The 12913-nt window shown below is 47.8% G+C and overlaps 1 protein-coding gene across 2 annotated transcripts in view; it reads right to left on the reverse strand.

Annotated features, from left to right (window-relative positions):
- LOC129812848 (formin-like) overlaps nucleotides 1-12913 on the reverse strand; it is a 122233-nt gene that overhangs the window by 3714 nt on the left and 105606 nt on the right. For both annotated transcript variants that reach the window (XM_055864776.1, XM_055864777.1), the window contains exon 18: nucleotides 150-231. In XM_055864776.1, coding sequence (XP_055720751.1) covers nucleotides 150-231 — 82 coding nt within the window. The remainder of the gene's footprint in view (nucleotides 1-149; nucleotides 232-12913) is intronic.

Here is a 12913-nt window from a genome sequence, read left to right on the forward strand (position 1 = left end):
ACAGAGGAAAAAAAAGGGAGAGCTGATCTTTATAGCAATGTGTTATATGATATGATCCACCATGATTGACTGCGTCTGTAGCCAAGGTAATAGCAACAACGTTATCCATCAACATATCTGAGGGTGGTTGAAGGAAGTCCAGTTCTTACCAGACTGTTGGCATTGATCTTCTTGGTTTCCACCCTCTTCTCAGCTGTGATCTTTTTGATGTTCTCCTGTGCTTCCTTCAGCCTGGAAGAAAGGAAACATCAAACTCAATCATATCAGGAAAATGTCTCTATCTATACAGGTTAAAATAACCTTTGCTGGTAGTACATACAGTGAGTGTACAAAACACTAGGAACACCTGCTCTTTCCATGACATAGACTGACCAGGTGAATCCAGGTGAAATCTATGATCCCTTATTGATGTCACCTGTTAAATCCACTTCAATCAGTGTAGATGAAGGGTAGGAGACAGGTTAAAGAAGGATTTTTAAGCCTTGAGACAATTGAGACATGGATTGTGTATGTGTGTCATTGAGAGGGTGAATGGGCAAGACAAAATATTTAAGTACTTTTGAACGGGGTACGGTAGTAGGTGCCAGGCACACCAGTTTGAGTGTGTCAAGAACTGCAACGCTGCTGGGTTTTTCACACTCAACAGTTTCCCGAGTGTATCAAGAATGGTCCACCACCCAAAGGACATCCAGCCAATGGCAGGCCAGTGGTTGAAAATGGGTTATTGATGAATGACGACAAAGGAGGCTGACACAAATTGTGCAGAGCAACAGACGGGTTACAGTTAGTCAACTGACAGTCTAGTTCAACATTGGTGCCCAAAGACCCATAAAATAATGCACAACTCGTCGTACCATGAAACAAATTGGGTATGGCAGACGACAACCTTACAGAGTTCCACAAGAAACTGAGGTTGCAGTGGGCTAAGGAACGAAAAAACTCTGGACAAGAGAATTGGAAAAACATTGCCTGGTATGATGAATCCCGGTTCCTGCTGTTTCACGCTGATGGGAGGACTAGGGTATGGAGAAGACCCTATGAGTACATGTATCCATCTTGCTGCGTGTCAACATTGCAGGCTGGCGGAGTGACGGTGTGGGGTGTGTTTTCATGGCACACATTGGGCCCCTTGATAAAAGTGGAGCAACGTTTGAATGCCACAGGATATCTGAGTATCATTGCCAATCAGGTGCATCTCTTCTATTGCAGCAGTGTATCCATCTGCAAATTGATTTTTTTCAGCAGGATAATGCCCCATACTACAAGGCTAGGATTGTCAAGGAATGGTTCCACGAACATGACAGTGAATTCAGCTTACTGCAGTGGCCTGCCCAGACACCAGATCTCAATCCAATTGAGTATCTGTGGGATGAGATGGAACAAGTTATTTGGAGTAGAGATGTCACGCCTGCTCCTGCTCTCCTTCCCTGGTGCTTGATGGTGCCAGGCTCCCCAGAATTACACTCTCCTGCCACCATCATTACCCACATCTGCCTTCCCTGTCACTAGCATCAGTGATTATTGGACTCACCTGGACTCAATCACCTCTGTCATTACCTACCCTATATCTGTCTGTTTCCCTTCTCTGTTCCCTGCTTCATCATTAATTGTTGTTTGTTGTTGTTTACCCGTGTGCTGACGCTGTTCCTGTTTTGTTCCCAGTCTGTTCCTGAATAAATGTTGACTCCCCAAACCTGCTTCTCATCTCCAGCGTCGGTCATTACAGAATGCTGAAGCCATCATACAAAGCATCGGGGAGTGCTGGCGTTCCAGTTGGTGGTGACGTCGGGTCCGGGGGCCGCCACCGATGGAACCGGGGGTGCCTAAGCCAGCTCGTCAGGCTGTCACGCCCTAGCTGGCGCAAGAGGTTATTTCCCCGGCGCCCATCCCACGTCGGGTCCCAGCCGGATCGTAAGGTTTTTACGCCCAGCCGGCTCGTCAGGCTGCTACGCCTCCACCCGATCATCGGGCTCCCACGCCTCAGTGGGATTGACAGGCTTTCACGCCCCAGCTGGATTGTCAGGCTCCTATGCCTCTGCCGGTTCGTCGGGAGTTCATGCCCAGCCGGCTTGTCCAGCGCCCATGCCTTGGCCGGCCCACCAGGCTCTCCCAGGTGGGACGCCGGGTGGCGCCCCTAGAGGGGGGGTACTGTCACGCCTGCTCCCGCTCCCCCTCCTTGGCGATCGAAGGCGCGAGGCTCCCCAGCATTACGCATTCCTGCCACCATCATTACGCACACCGGCCTTCCCACCGTCACGAGCATCAGTGATTATTGGACTCGATCACCTCTGTCATTACCTCCCCTATATCTATCTGGTGTGGAATACTTTAGAAACCTTGTAGAGTCCATGCCCCGACTAATTGATGGGGTGCGACTCAATATTAGGAAGATGTTCCTAATGTTTTGTACACTCAGTGTAAACCATAAAGCTCCCTCATATTGGTACATTGTGTCACATATCTGACCATGTGGCACAACACTACCATGTCTAAGACAGAAAACCTCTTGATGTCTGTTGACACATGAGTCAGTTTGCTAACAGCGGCCTTAGTCCATCCAGAAGTTGTTTGTACTGTAACAGCAACATGTACACACCACAGTATGTATCCCCCCTGTGCGCTACTGTATGTGGCACAGAGAGTCCTCATCCTCCCTCACAGCCCCACTCTGTTCTGTTAACCCTCTCTGGAGTTAGCAGGCAGTGAAACCCACCGGTTAAAGCAGGGAGAATGACAGTGGGTCGATGAGATAATGAGCTAGTCTTAAAAACACTTGGGTTTTATGGGTGTGCGAACAGTATTTAAAATAAAGTTAATTGTACATAAGCACAATCAGCTGTGGGTAATACGGGACATGATTGCCTAGTAAACAATTAAGAGAGAGCACATGGATCCATGGAATGGCTGGGAGAGCATTAACTCCATAACTCACCAGTTCAAAGATATCTAGCCCGGCTTTTCTGTATGTGTGGTGCGTATGGCGTATGGTGCGTATGGCGCAAACACACACAACAACAAACAAATCAAATGTTATTTGTCACATCCCGAATACAACGGGTGTAGACGTTACAGTGAAATTCTTGCTTACGAGGCCTTCCAAACGAGTAAACATTTTTTTTAGAATAAATGAACAAGAGTAACACAAGCAATATCAAATACACAATAATTAAGCTACATACAGGGAGTACCAGTACCAGATCAATGTGCAGGGGTACGAGGTACTTGAGGTAGATGCAGTTACTTTGGAAAGAATTCACACTCCTTTACTTTTTAAACATTTTGTTCTGTTACAAAGTGCGATTAAAATGGGTTTAACTGACATTTTTGGTCAATGATCTACACAAAATACTCCAATGTCAAAGTAAAAAATAAATAAAAATAAAACACGAATACAGTGCATTCGGAAAGTATCCAGACCCTTTCCACATTTGTTTCGTAACAGCCTTACTCTAAAGTTGATCATATTTATTTTTTACGGCCCTCCCAAGTGGCGCAGCGGTCTAAGGCTCTGCATCGCAGTGTTGCGGCGTCACTACAGTGTCCCATAGGGCATCACACAATTGGCCCAGCGTCATCCGGGTTAGGGGAGGGTTTGAAGGGGGGAGGGGCTTAACTTGGCTCATCGTGCTCTAGCGATTCTGGGTGCCTGCAGGCTTCCTTCTTTCGTCAGTTGAACAGTGTTTCCTCCGACAAATTGGTGCAGGTGGCTTCCGGGTTAAGCGAGTGGGTGCTAAGAAGCGCGACTTGGCGGGTCATGTTTCGGAGAAAGCATGACTCGACCTTCGCCTCTCCCGATCCCTCCCGAGTTACAGCGATGAGACAATCCACTCCAATCCTCATCAATCCACAGACAATACCCCATAATAACAAAGTGAAAACAGGTTTTTAGATTATTTTTATTTAAATTTTTTACAATTTATTTAAAAAAAAGAAAACTGAAATAGTATTCAGAAACTTTGCTAACCTGTTTCCATTGATCATACTTGAGATTAGACATGATTTGGAAAGACACACACCTGTCTATATAAGGTCCCACAGTTGACAGTGCATGTCAAAATCAATTCATGAGGTCGAAGGAATTGTCTGTAGAGCTCCGAGACAGGATCTGTCGAGCCACAGATGTGTCGAGCCATAGATCTGGGGAAGGGTACCAAAACATTTATGCAGTATTGAAGGTCCCCAAGAACACAGTAGCCTCCATCATTCTTAAATGGAAGAAGTTTGGAACGACCAAGACTCTTCCTAGAGCTAGTCGCTCGGCTAAATTGAGCAATCGGGGGAGAAGGGCCTTGGTCAGGGAGGTGACCAAGAACCCTATGATCACTCTGACAGAGCTCCAGAGTTCATCTGTGGAGATGGGAAAACCTTCCAGAAGGACAACCATCTCTGCAGCACTCAACCAATTAGGCCTTTATGGTAGAGTGGCAAGACGGAAGCCACTCCTCAGTAAAAGTCACATGACAGCCTTCTGGAGTTTGCCAAAAGACACGTAAAGGACTCAGACAATGAGAAACAAGATTCTCTGGTCTGATGAAACCAAGATTGAACTCTTTGGCCTGAATGCCAAGCATCACGTCTGGAGGAAACCTGGCACCATCCCTACAGTGAAGCATGGTGGTGGCAGCATCATGTTGTGGTGATGTTTTTCAGTGGCAGGGACTGGGAGAGTAGTCAGAATTGAAGGAAAGATGAATGGAGCAAAGTACAGAGAGATCCTTGATGAAAACCTGCTCCAGAGCGCTCAGTACCTCAGACTGGGGAGAAGGTTCACCTTTCAACAGCACAGCGACCCTAAGCACACAGCCATGGCAACACAGGAGTGGCTTCTCTGAACACAGGAGTGACTCTCTGAATGTCCTTGAGTGGCCCGGCCAGAGCCCGGACTTGAACCCGATCTAACATCTCTGGAGAGACCTGAAAATAGCTGTGCATCAACACTCCCCATCCAACCTGACAAAGCTTGAGAGGATATGCAGAGAAGAATGGGAGAAACTCCCCAAATACAGGTGTGGCAAGCTTGTAGCGTCGTACCCAAGAAGACTCAAGGCTGTAATCTCTGCCAAAGTACTGAGTAAAGGGTCTGAATACTTGTGTAAATGTGATATTTCAGGTTTTTAATTTTTATAAATATGCCAGGAGTGTGCAAAGCTGTCATGAAGGCAAAGGTTGGCTACATTGAAGAATCTAAAATATATTTTGATTTAACACTTTTTTTTGGTTACTACATTATTCCATATGTGTTATTTCATAGTTTTGATGTCTTCACTATCTTTATACAATGTAGAAAATAGTAAAAAATAAAGAAAAACCCTTAAATGAGTAGGTGTGTAATGAGTACGATGGGAGACTGAGTGCTGGTTTCAAGCGCAGGGCGCAGCAGGTGTTTATTACTAAAGGACCACAGGAGGAGGCAGGTAGCTGGGTCCAGGGGCATGCAGAAGGTCATACACAGGGACTCCAAAAAGGTAACAGTACAGGCAGGGAAACGGTTAATAACAGGCAAGAGGTTGATGACAGGAAATCTGATAGGCAAAAGTACAGGCAGGGAATAGGCAAAAAGGCGTCGTTAGTGAGGATGGCCAAAAACTACGATACACAGGAGGACTAATATGGAAATAAACAGAGCTCTGAATAGAACGTGTATCAAAACAAACAATACCTCACAATTATGGGTGCAAAGAACTGAACTAAATAGTGTGTGTAAATGACATACGGGTGTGTGAACAGGTGATCAGAATTCAGGTGATTGGGATCTGGAGAGTGAGCTGCGTTCAGGGGATCTATGTGTTTGAGAGTGTGAGTTGGAAGCAGACGTTACAAGGTGTGTCCAAACTTTTCACTGGTACTGTATATATTTATATTCCGGACTCTGACACTGCTCGTTCTGATATTTCTAAATTCCTTAAATATTGGTGGATTTGTGTTTATTGTTTTGTATGGTTAGGTATTACTGCACTGTTGGAGTGATACCTCATGTGTGATGTGATGTAGTACGCAATTTTAAGGGACCACTTTTGGCTCGTGAGCGCTACTTTCATAACTACTAGCTAAAACGTATACAAAAGTGGTAGATCATTTTTTTAAGGCTATCTTACAAACTATTGTAACATTCAATCTTAAAATGAGTAACACATCCATGGCCACATTGATGTTAATGTAACTATACATTTCTTCTTATGTAATCCTATAAAGCATGCATGTTCAAGATAGCATGCATAGGTTGTTGCAGGTCAGTGGAGATTTTCACAATTGCTGTCATAATCTACGCAGAATCTCGAACGGCATTGATCAGTTGCACCAACTTCTGGCTGTCTTTTTGACTGATTGAATATAGGTTGTAATCTCATTGATCAACGTCTCAACCAAATATTACCCAACTTTCCACGATGAAATGATGTGGTGTGTGCCCAGTTGGTAGGCATCAGGATTTATAATAATAAGAGTAAAAGGTCTTTAAACCAGGGTTCTGTAGAACCTCATCAATATCAACATTACAGTTACCACTTTCTCTCCCATATTCAATAAGGGCCCGATTTCAACCTGAGTTTAGTGCAGGTAAATGGAATTCCCTTTTATTGCACTTTTCTCTCAATGCGTATTTTGACCTTGACCTTAAGCATGAGAATAGCATGCTATTCACCCGCTATTCGCTAGCGCTTTGACGGCGCGCCAGCAAGATGCAAGGGATTCATTCTGCAATGTGACCTGTACCTCGCTCGCTACGCCGAGGCTGTCTCTGGGAGAGACAGGGTTGCCACCGTCATCTCGGCACTGATCGGACCGGCCCTGGACTGGGGTGCCGCGGGTCTGGGAAACGGGCGGACCCGAGGTCGAGTCCTACGAGCGCTTCACCCTCCTCTTCTGTTCGGTGTTTGATCATCCTGTGGAGGGCCAAGAGGAGACTACTGGGTTGGTCGCAGGAGTGTCAGGGGAGGTGTCTCGCAGTGTCTGTCAACACCACTACGGTGGAAAGTCCGGACCACGCCCCTCAAGTGGAGTTACCAGAGGAATACCAGGATCTGCACCGGGTTTTCTCTAAGACCCAGGCTACACACCTGCCTCCTCATCGCCCCTGGGACTGTGCCATTGACCTGCTGTCTGACACAGCCCTCCCGAGAGCACGTCTCTCCCCTCTCCTATGCGGAGACCGAGGCCATGGAGACCTACGTACAGGAGAGTCTACAGCAGGGTTTTATCCGCCCCTCTGCGTCACCAGCATCCTCAAGCTTCTTTTTGTTAAAAAGAAAGATGGGGGACTGCGCCCCTGCATTGATTATCGAACTCTGAATAAAGCCAACGTTAAGTTCAGCTATCCTTTACCCCTCATCACAACCATCATCGAACAAATGCACGGGGCGCAGTACTTCACGAAACTGGACTTGATGAGCGCCTACAATCTGGTGCGCATTTGTGCAGGCGACGAATGGAAAACGGCCTTTTCCACGACTACGGGCAATTACGAGTATCTCGTAATGCCTTTTGGCCTGTCTAATGCTCCTTCAGTCTTCCAGGCCTTTATTAATGAGGTGTTTCATGACATGCTGGGACGTGGCGTAGTGGTTTATATCGACAACATTTTGGTCTATTCTGCTGATCGCGCCCAGCATGTCTCGTTAGTCAGGTCTTTGATGGGAAGACTGTTGGAGCATGATCTATATGTTAAACAAGAGAAGTGTTTGTTTTTCCAGCAGCCCGTGTCCTTTCTAGGCTACCTAGTGGAGATGGAGGAGCAACGCATCAGCGCAGTCAGGTCATGGTCCATCCCCAACTCCGTGAAAGCAGTCCAGCGATTCCTGGGGTTTGCCAACTATTTCCAGAGGTTCATCCGGGGCTTCAGCACAGTGGTCGCGCCTCTTACCTCCCTGCTGAGAGGAGGTCCCCAGTGGCTTTGTTGGAAGGTGGAGGCGGAGAGGGCGTTCGAGACACTAAAGGCACACTTCACCACTGCTCCCATGCTGGCACATCCTGACCCCTCACTTCCCTTCATTGTCGAGGTGGATGCCTCCGAAGTAGGAGTCTGTGCAGTGCTGTCCCAGCACACCGTAACCCCTCCACAGCTGCGGGTCTGCTCCTTCTACTCCAAGCAGCTGAGCCTCGCCCAGAGGAACTATGACGTAGGGGACTGGGAACTCTTGGCGGTCAAGAAGGCTCTGAAGGCGTGGAGGCACTGGCTGCAGCGGTCCAAACACCCTTTCCTGGTGTGGACGGACCACCGCAACCTGGAGTACATCAGGGCAGCGAAGAGGCTAAACCCAAGACAGGCCAGGTAGGCTCTATTCTTCGCCAGGTTCCAATTCACGCTTTCTTATAGGCCAGGCTCGAAGAGTGTGAAGGCGGACACCCTGTCTTGCCTCTATGACGCAGAGAAGAGAGAAGGAGGGGAGAACCCCATCATCCCTCTGTCCTGCATTATCGCGGCAGTGGTGTCGGACGTGGATGCCAACATACGGCAGGCCCTGCGCACGGAACCCGCACCTGCACAGTGCCCAGAGAACTGCGCCTATACATCCACGGGTGTGCAGGACCGCCTCCTTAACTGGGTGCACACAGTGCTTGTGTCGGGTCATCCTGGGATAAGCCATACCATCACCTGCCTGACCGAGAAGTACTGGTGGCCCACCTTGGCTAGGGACACCCGGGTTTATGTCTCTTCCTGCTCCATCTGTGCCCAGTCAAAGACACCCAGACACCTCCCTTATGGAAAGCTCCTTCCCCTGCCGGTTCCACAGTGACCCTGGTCTCACCTCTCAGTGGACATTTGTCACTGACCTTCCCCCCTACCAGGGGAACACCAACATTCTTGTCGTTGTGGACTGGTTTTCCAAAGCTTGTCGCCTCCTTCCTCTGCCTGGGCTCCTGTCGGCCATGCAAACCGCAGAGGCTCTCTTTTACGTCTTCCGGCACTACAGGACCCTGGAGGACATTGTGTCAGACTGTGGCCCTCAGTTCACCTCACGCGAATGGAAAGCGTTCATGGAACGCCTGGGGGTCACGGTCAGTCTCACCTCCGGGTCCCATCCTCAAGTTAATGGACAGGTTCCTGAGGTGTTACTGTCAGGACCGGCCAGGGGAATGGGCGGATTTTCTACCTTGGGCTGAGTATGTGCAGAATTCCCTCAGACACTCCTCCACTAACCTCACTCCTTTCCAGTGCATGTTGGGGTATCAGCCGGTCCTGGCACCTTGGCATCCGAGCCAGACCGAGTCCCCTGCGGTGGATGTTGGCACAAGGAACAGGCCGAACACCACCGCAGTGAGGCGCCTGTCTTCTCTCCAGGCGACTTGGTCTGGCTCTCCACACTCCACCTGCCCCTCCACCTGCCCTGCTGGAAGCTGAGCCCACGGTTTGTGGGGCCGTTTAAAGTCCCGAGGAGGGTTAACGAGGTAATGTATCGTTTCCAACTCCCTGCTGATTACTGCATTCACCCGACTTTTCATGTGTCTCTCCTCAGGCCAGTGGTGCCTGGTCCCCTTGCTGAGGCTCGACCCAGTGATGTCCCGACTCCTCCTCTGGACATCGAGGGAGGTCTGGCATACTCAGTCCGTGAAGTCCTGGATTCAAGACGTTGGGCGGGGTGTCCAGTACCGCATCGACTGGGAGGGGTACAGCCCAGAGGAGCGGTGCTGGGTTCCTGCGGTGGACATCCTGGACACTTCCCTTACCAGGGATTTTCACCATTGGAGCACTAACCGACCCGCACTGCGTCCCTGTGGTCGTCCCCGAGGCCGGTGTCGTCCCGAATCAGGGAGGTAATGACAAGGATCCCCCCCAGTACTGCTGCTCATTCCATGTTCCGTTCACCAGCTCCGGAGGTCTACGTCACCGGCCTTCTAGGCATCACAAAACTGGATACATTACCACAAACGCCAGACTGTCTTGTCTCATTATGTACACCTGGTTCCCATTCCCCAGGATTATTATGTGTATATACAGTTGAAGTCGAAAGTTTACATACACCTTAGACAAATACATTCCGTTTTTCACAATTCCTGACATTTAATCTTAGTAGAAATTCCCTGTCTTAGGTCAGTTAGGATCACCACTTTATTTTAAGAATGTGAAATGTCAGAATAATAGTAGAGAGAATGATTTATTTCAGATTTTATTTCTTTCATCACATTCCCAGCGGGTCAGAAGTTTACATACACTCAATTAGTATTTGGGAGCATTGCCTTTAAATTGTTTACCTTGGGTCAAACATTTTGGGTAGCCTTCCACAAGCTTCCAACAATAAGTTGGGTAATTTTTGGCCCATTCCTCCTGACAGAGCTGGTGTAACTGAGTCAGGTTTGTAGGCCTCCTTGCTCGCACACGCTTTTTCAGTTCTGCCCACAAATTGTCTATAGGATTGAGGTCAGGGCTTTGTGATGGCCACTCCAATATTGACTTTGTTGTCCTTAAGCCATTTTGCCACAACTTTGGAAGTATGCTTGGGGTCATTGTCCATTTGGAAGACCCATTTGCGACCAAGCTTTAACTTCCTGACTGATGTCTTGAGATGTTGCTTCAATATATCCACATAATTTTCCTCCCTCATGATGCCATTTATTTTGTGAAGTTCACCAGTCCCTCCTGCAAGCCTCACCCCTTTTTCCTCCAAACATAACGATGGTCATTATGGCCAAACAGTTCTATTTTTGTTTCATCAGACCAGAGGACATTTCTACAAAAAGTATGACCTTTGTCCCCATGTGCAGTTGCAAACCGTAGTCTGTCTTTTTTACGGCGGTTTTGGACCAGTGGCTTCTTCCTTGCTGAGCGGCCTTTCAGGTTATGTCGATATAGGACTTGTTTTACTGTGGATATATACATTTGTACCTGTTTCCTCCAGTATCTTCACAAGGTCCTTTGCTGTTGTTCTGGGATTGATTTGCACTTTTTGCACCAAAGTACTTTCATCTCCAGGAGACAGAATGCGTCTCCTTCCTGAGCGGTATGCCGGCTGCGTGGTCCCATGGTGTTTATACTTGCGTACTATTGTTTGTACATATGAACGTGGTACCTTCAGGCATTTGGAAATTGCTCCCAGGGATGAACCAGACTTGTGGACGTCTACAATTTTTTCTGAGGGCTTTTTCTTTTGATTTTCCCATGATGTCAAGAAAAGATGCACTGAGTTTGAAGGTAGGGCTTAAAATACACTGCTCAAAAAAATAAAGGGAACACTTATAAAACACAATGTAACTCCAAGTCAATCACACTTCTGTGAAATCAAACTGTCCACTTAGGAAGCAACACTGATTGACAATACATTTCACATGCTGTTGTGCAAATGGAATAGACAAAAGGTGGAAATTATAGGCAATTAGCAAGACACCCCCCAAAACAGGAGTGATTCTGCAGGTGGTGACCACAGACCACTTCTCAGTTCCTATGCTTCCTGGCTGATGTTTTGGTCACTTTTGAATGCTGGCGGTGCTCTCACTCTAGTGGTAGCATGAGACGGAGTCTACAACCCACACAAGTGGCTCAGGTAGTGCAGTTCATCCAGGATGGCACATCAATGCGAACTGTGGCAAAAAGGTTTGCTGTGTCTGTCAGCGTAGTGTCCAGAGCATGCAGGCGCTACCAGGAGACAGGCCAGTACATCAGGAGACGTGGAGGAGGCCGTAGGAGGGCAACAACCAGCAGCAGGACCGGTACCTCCGCCTTAGTGCAAGGAGGTGCACTGCCAGCGCCCTGCAAAATGACCTCCAGCAGGCCACAAATGTGCAAGGTAGGGTAACAAATTTGGAGGCGCCGCTGAGATTTATTTTCATGTGAGCACCGGCCCATATTCCTGGAACGGACAACGAGTGAGAGACATTGGGAGAGTAGCTAGCTAGCTAACGTTAGCAGGCTAACCACCTAACGGAGTGTAGCTATCTTGCCATTGCCTGCATTGTCGTTGTTGCCACGTGAGTAGGACAATATGAGTCGAGAGGGAAACGTTGTTGGATGAAATCGAACAGAGTTTATGGACTTTAACTGAGGACAATTTACGACACTTGTGTGTACGTTGTGGAATAGGAGGTGTAGATGACTCTGAAGTAAAAGGAAAGAGCCATCAAGCTTTGCGGCGCAAATTGATGTAAGATTACTGTGAGAAGGAGGATTTAATGGAATCAGAGGATGAGGGAGTGTCTTGGCTGCTTCAACTGAAAGACGAAATCAAAGGAATATCGGACTCTGAGGATACTGTGAAAAGTCTGCCTACAATTCCCAGCCAGTCGGCGCCAACGAGGCAAGTGGACAGCGAACCCAGCGGAGAGATGGGAGAAGAGGGAGGGGCTCCTCAGCCCAGCAGAGAAGTGGTCTCAGCTCCAGAAAGGCACCCGCCACAGAGAGAGAATGGAGTGAGTATGTCCAGTTATAAAGACTTTAAAATTCATGGACATATCGGAGATCAGAATCAAAAAGATAAGCTCAGCTTCAGCAGCCTACAACATCAGATTGAAAATGGATGGAGAAAAGGGTATCATAGAAGCAGTAATCAGAGCTGTGAGCCCAGGGCTTAAGATGAGGAGTTATCTGGAGGAAAAAACAGACATGACACTCTACACACTAAGGCAAATCTTGAGGACAAATTATGCAGAGAAGGATGCTACTGAACTGTATTACAAGTTGACTAAAGCAACACAAGAGCCGGGAGAGTCTGCCTTGGACTTCCTAGTCCGAGTCTTTGACCTGAGACAGAAAATGTTATCAGCCTCAGCTCGTGCCCAATCAGGACTGAAATATGGCACAGAGTTAGTCAATAGTCAATGCCTGCAGGCCATTGTTACAGGATTAACAAATGATAATGTCAGGCATAGATGAGAGTGCACCTCCAGAATATTAACACCAGTGATGAACTGTTGCTTGAGAAAATGCAAATTGCCCAGGGAATGAAAGCGAACGCATGCAAAGGCCAGGATTTCCTGTAAGTTCACA

This window comes from Salvelinus fontinalis, chromosome 16 (assembly GCF_029448725.1).
Source record: "Salvelinus fontinalis isolate EN_2023a chromosome 16, ASM2944872v1, whole genome shotgun sequence".
Classification (NCBI taxonomy): Eukaryota; Metazoa; Chordata; class Actinopteri; order Salmoniformes; family Salmonidae; genus Salvelinus; species Salvelinus fontinalis.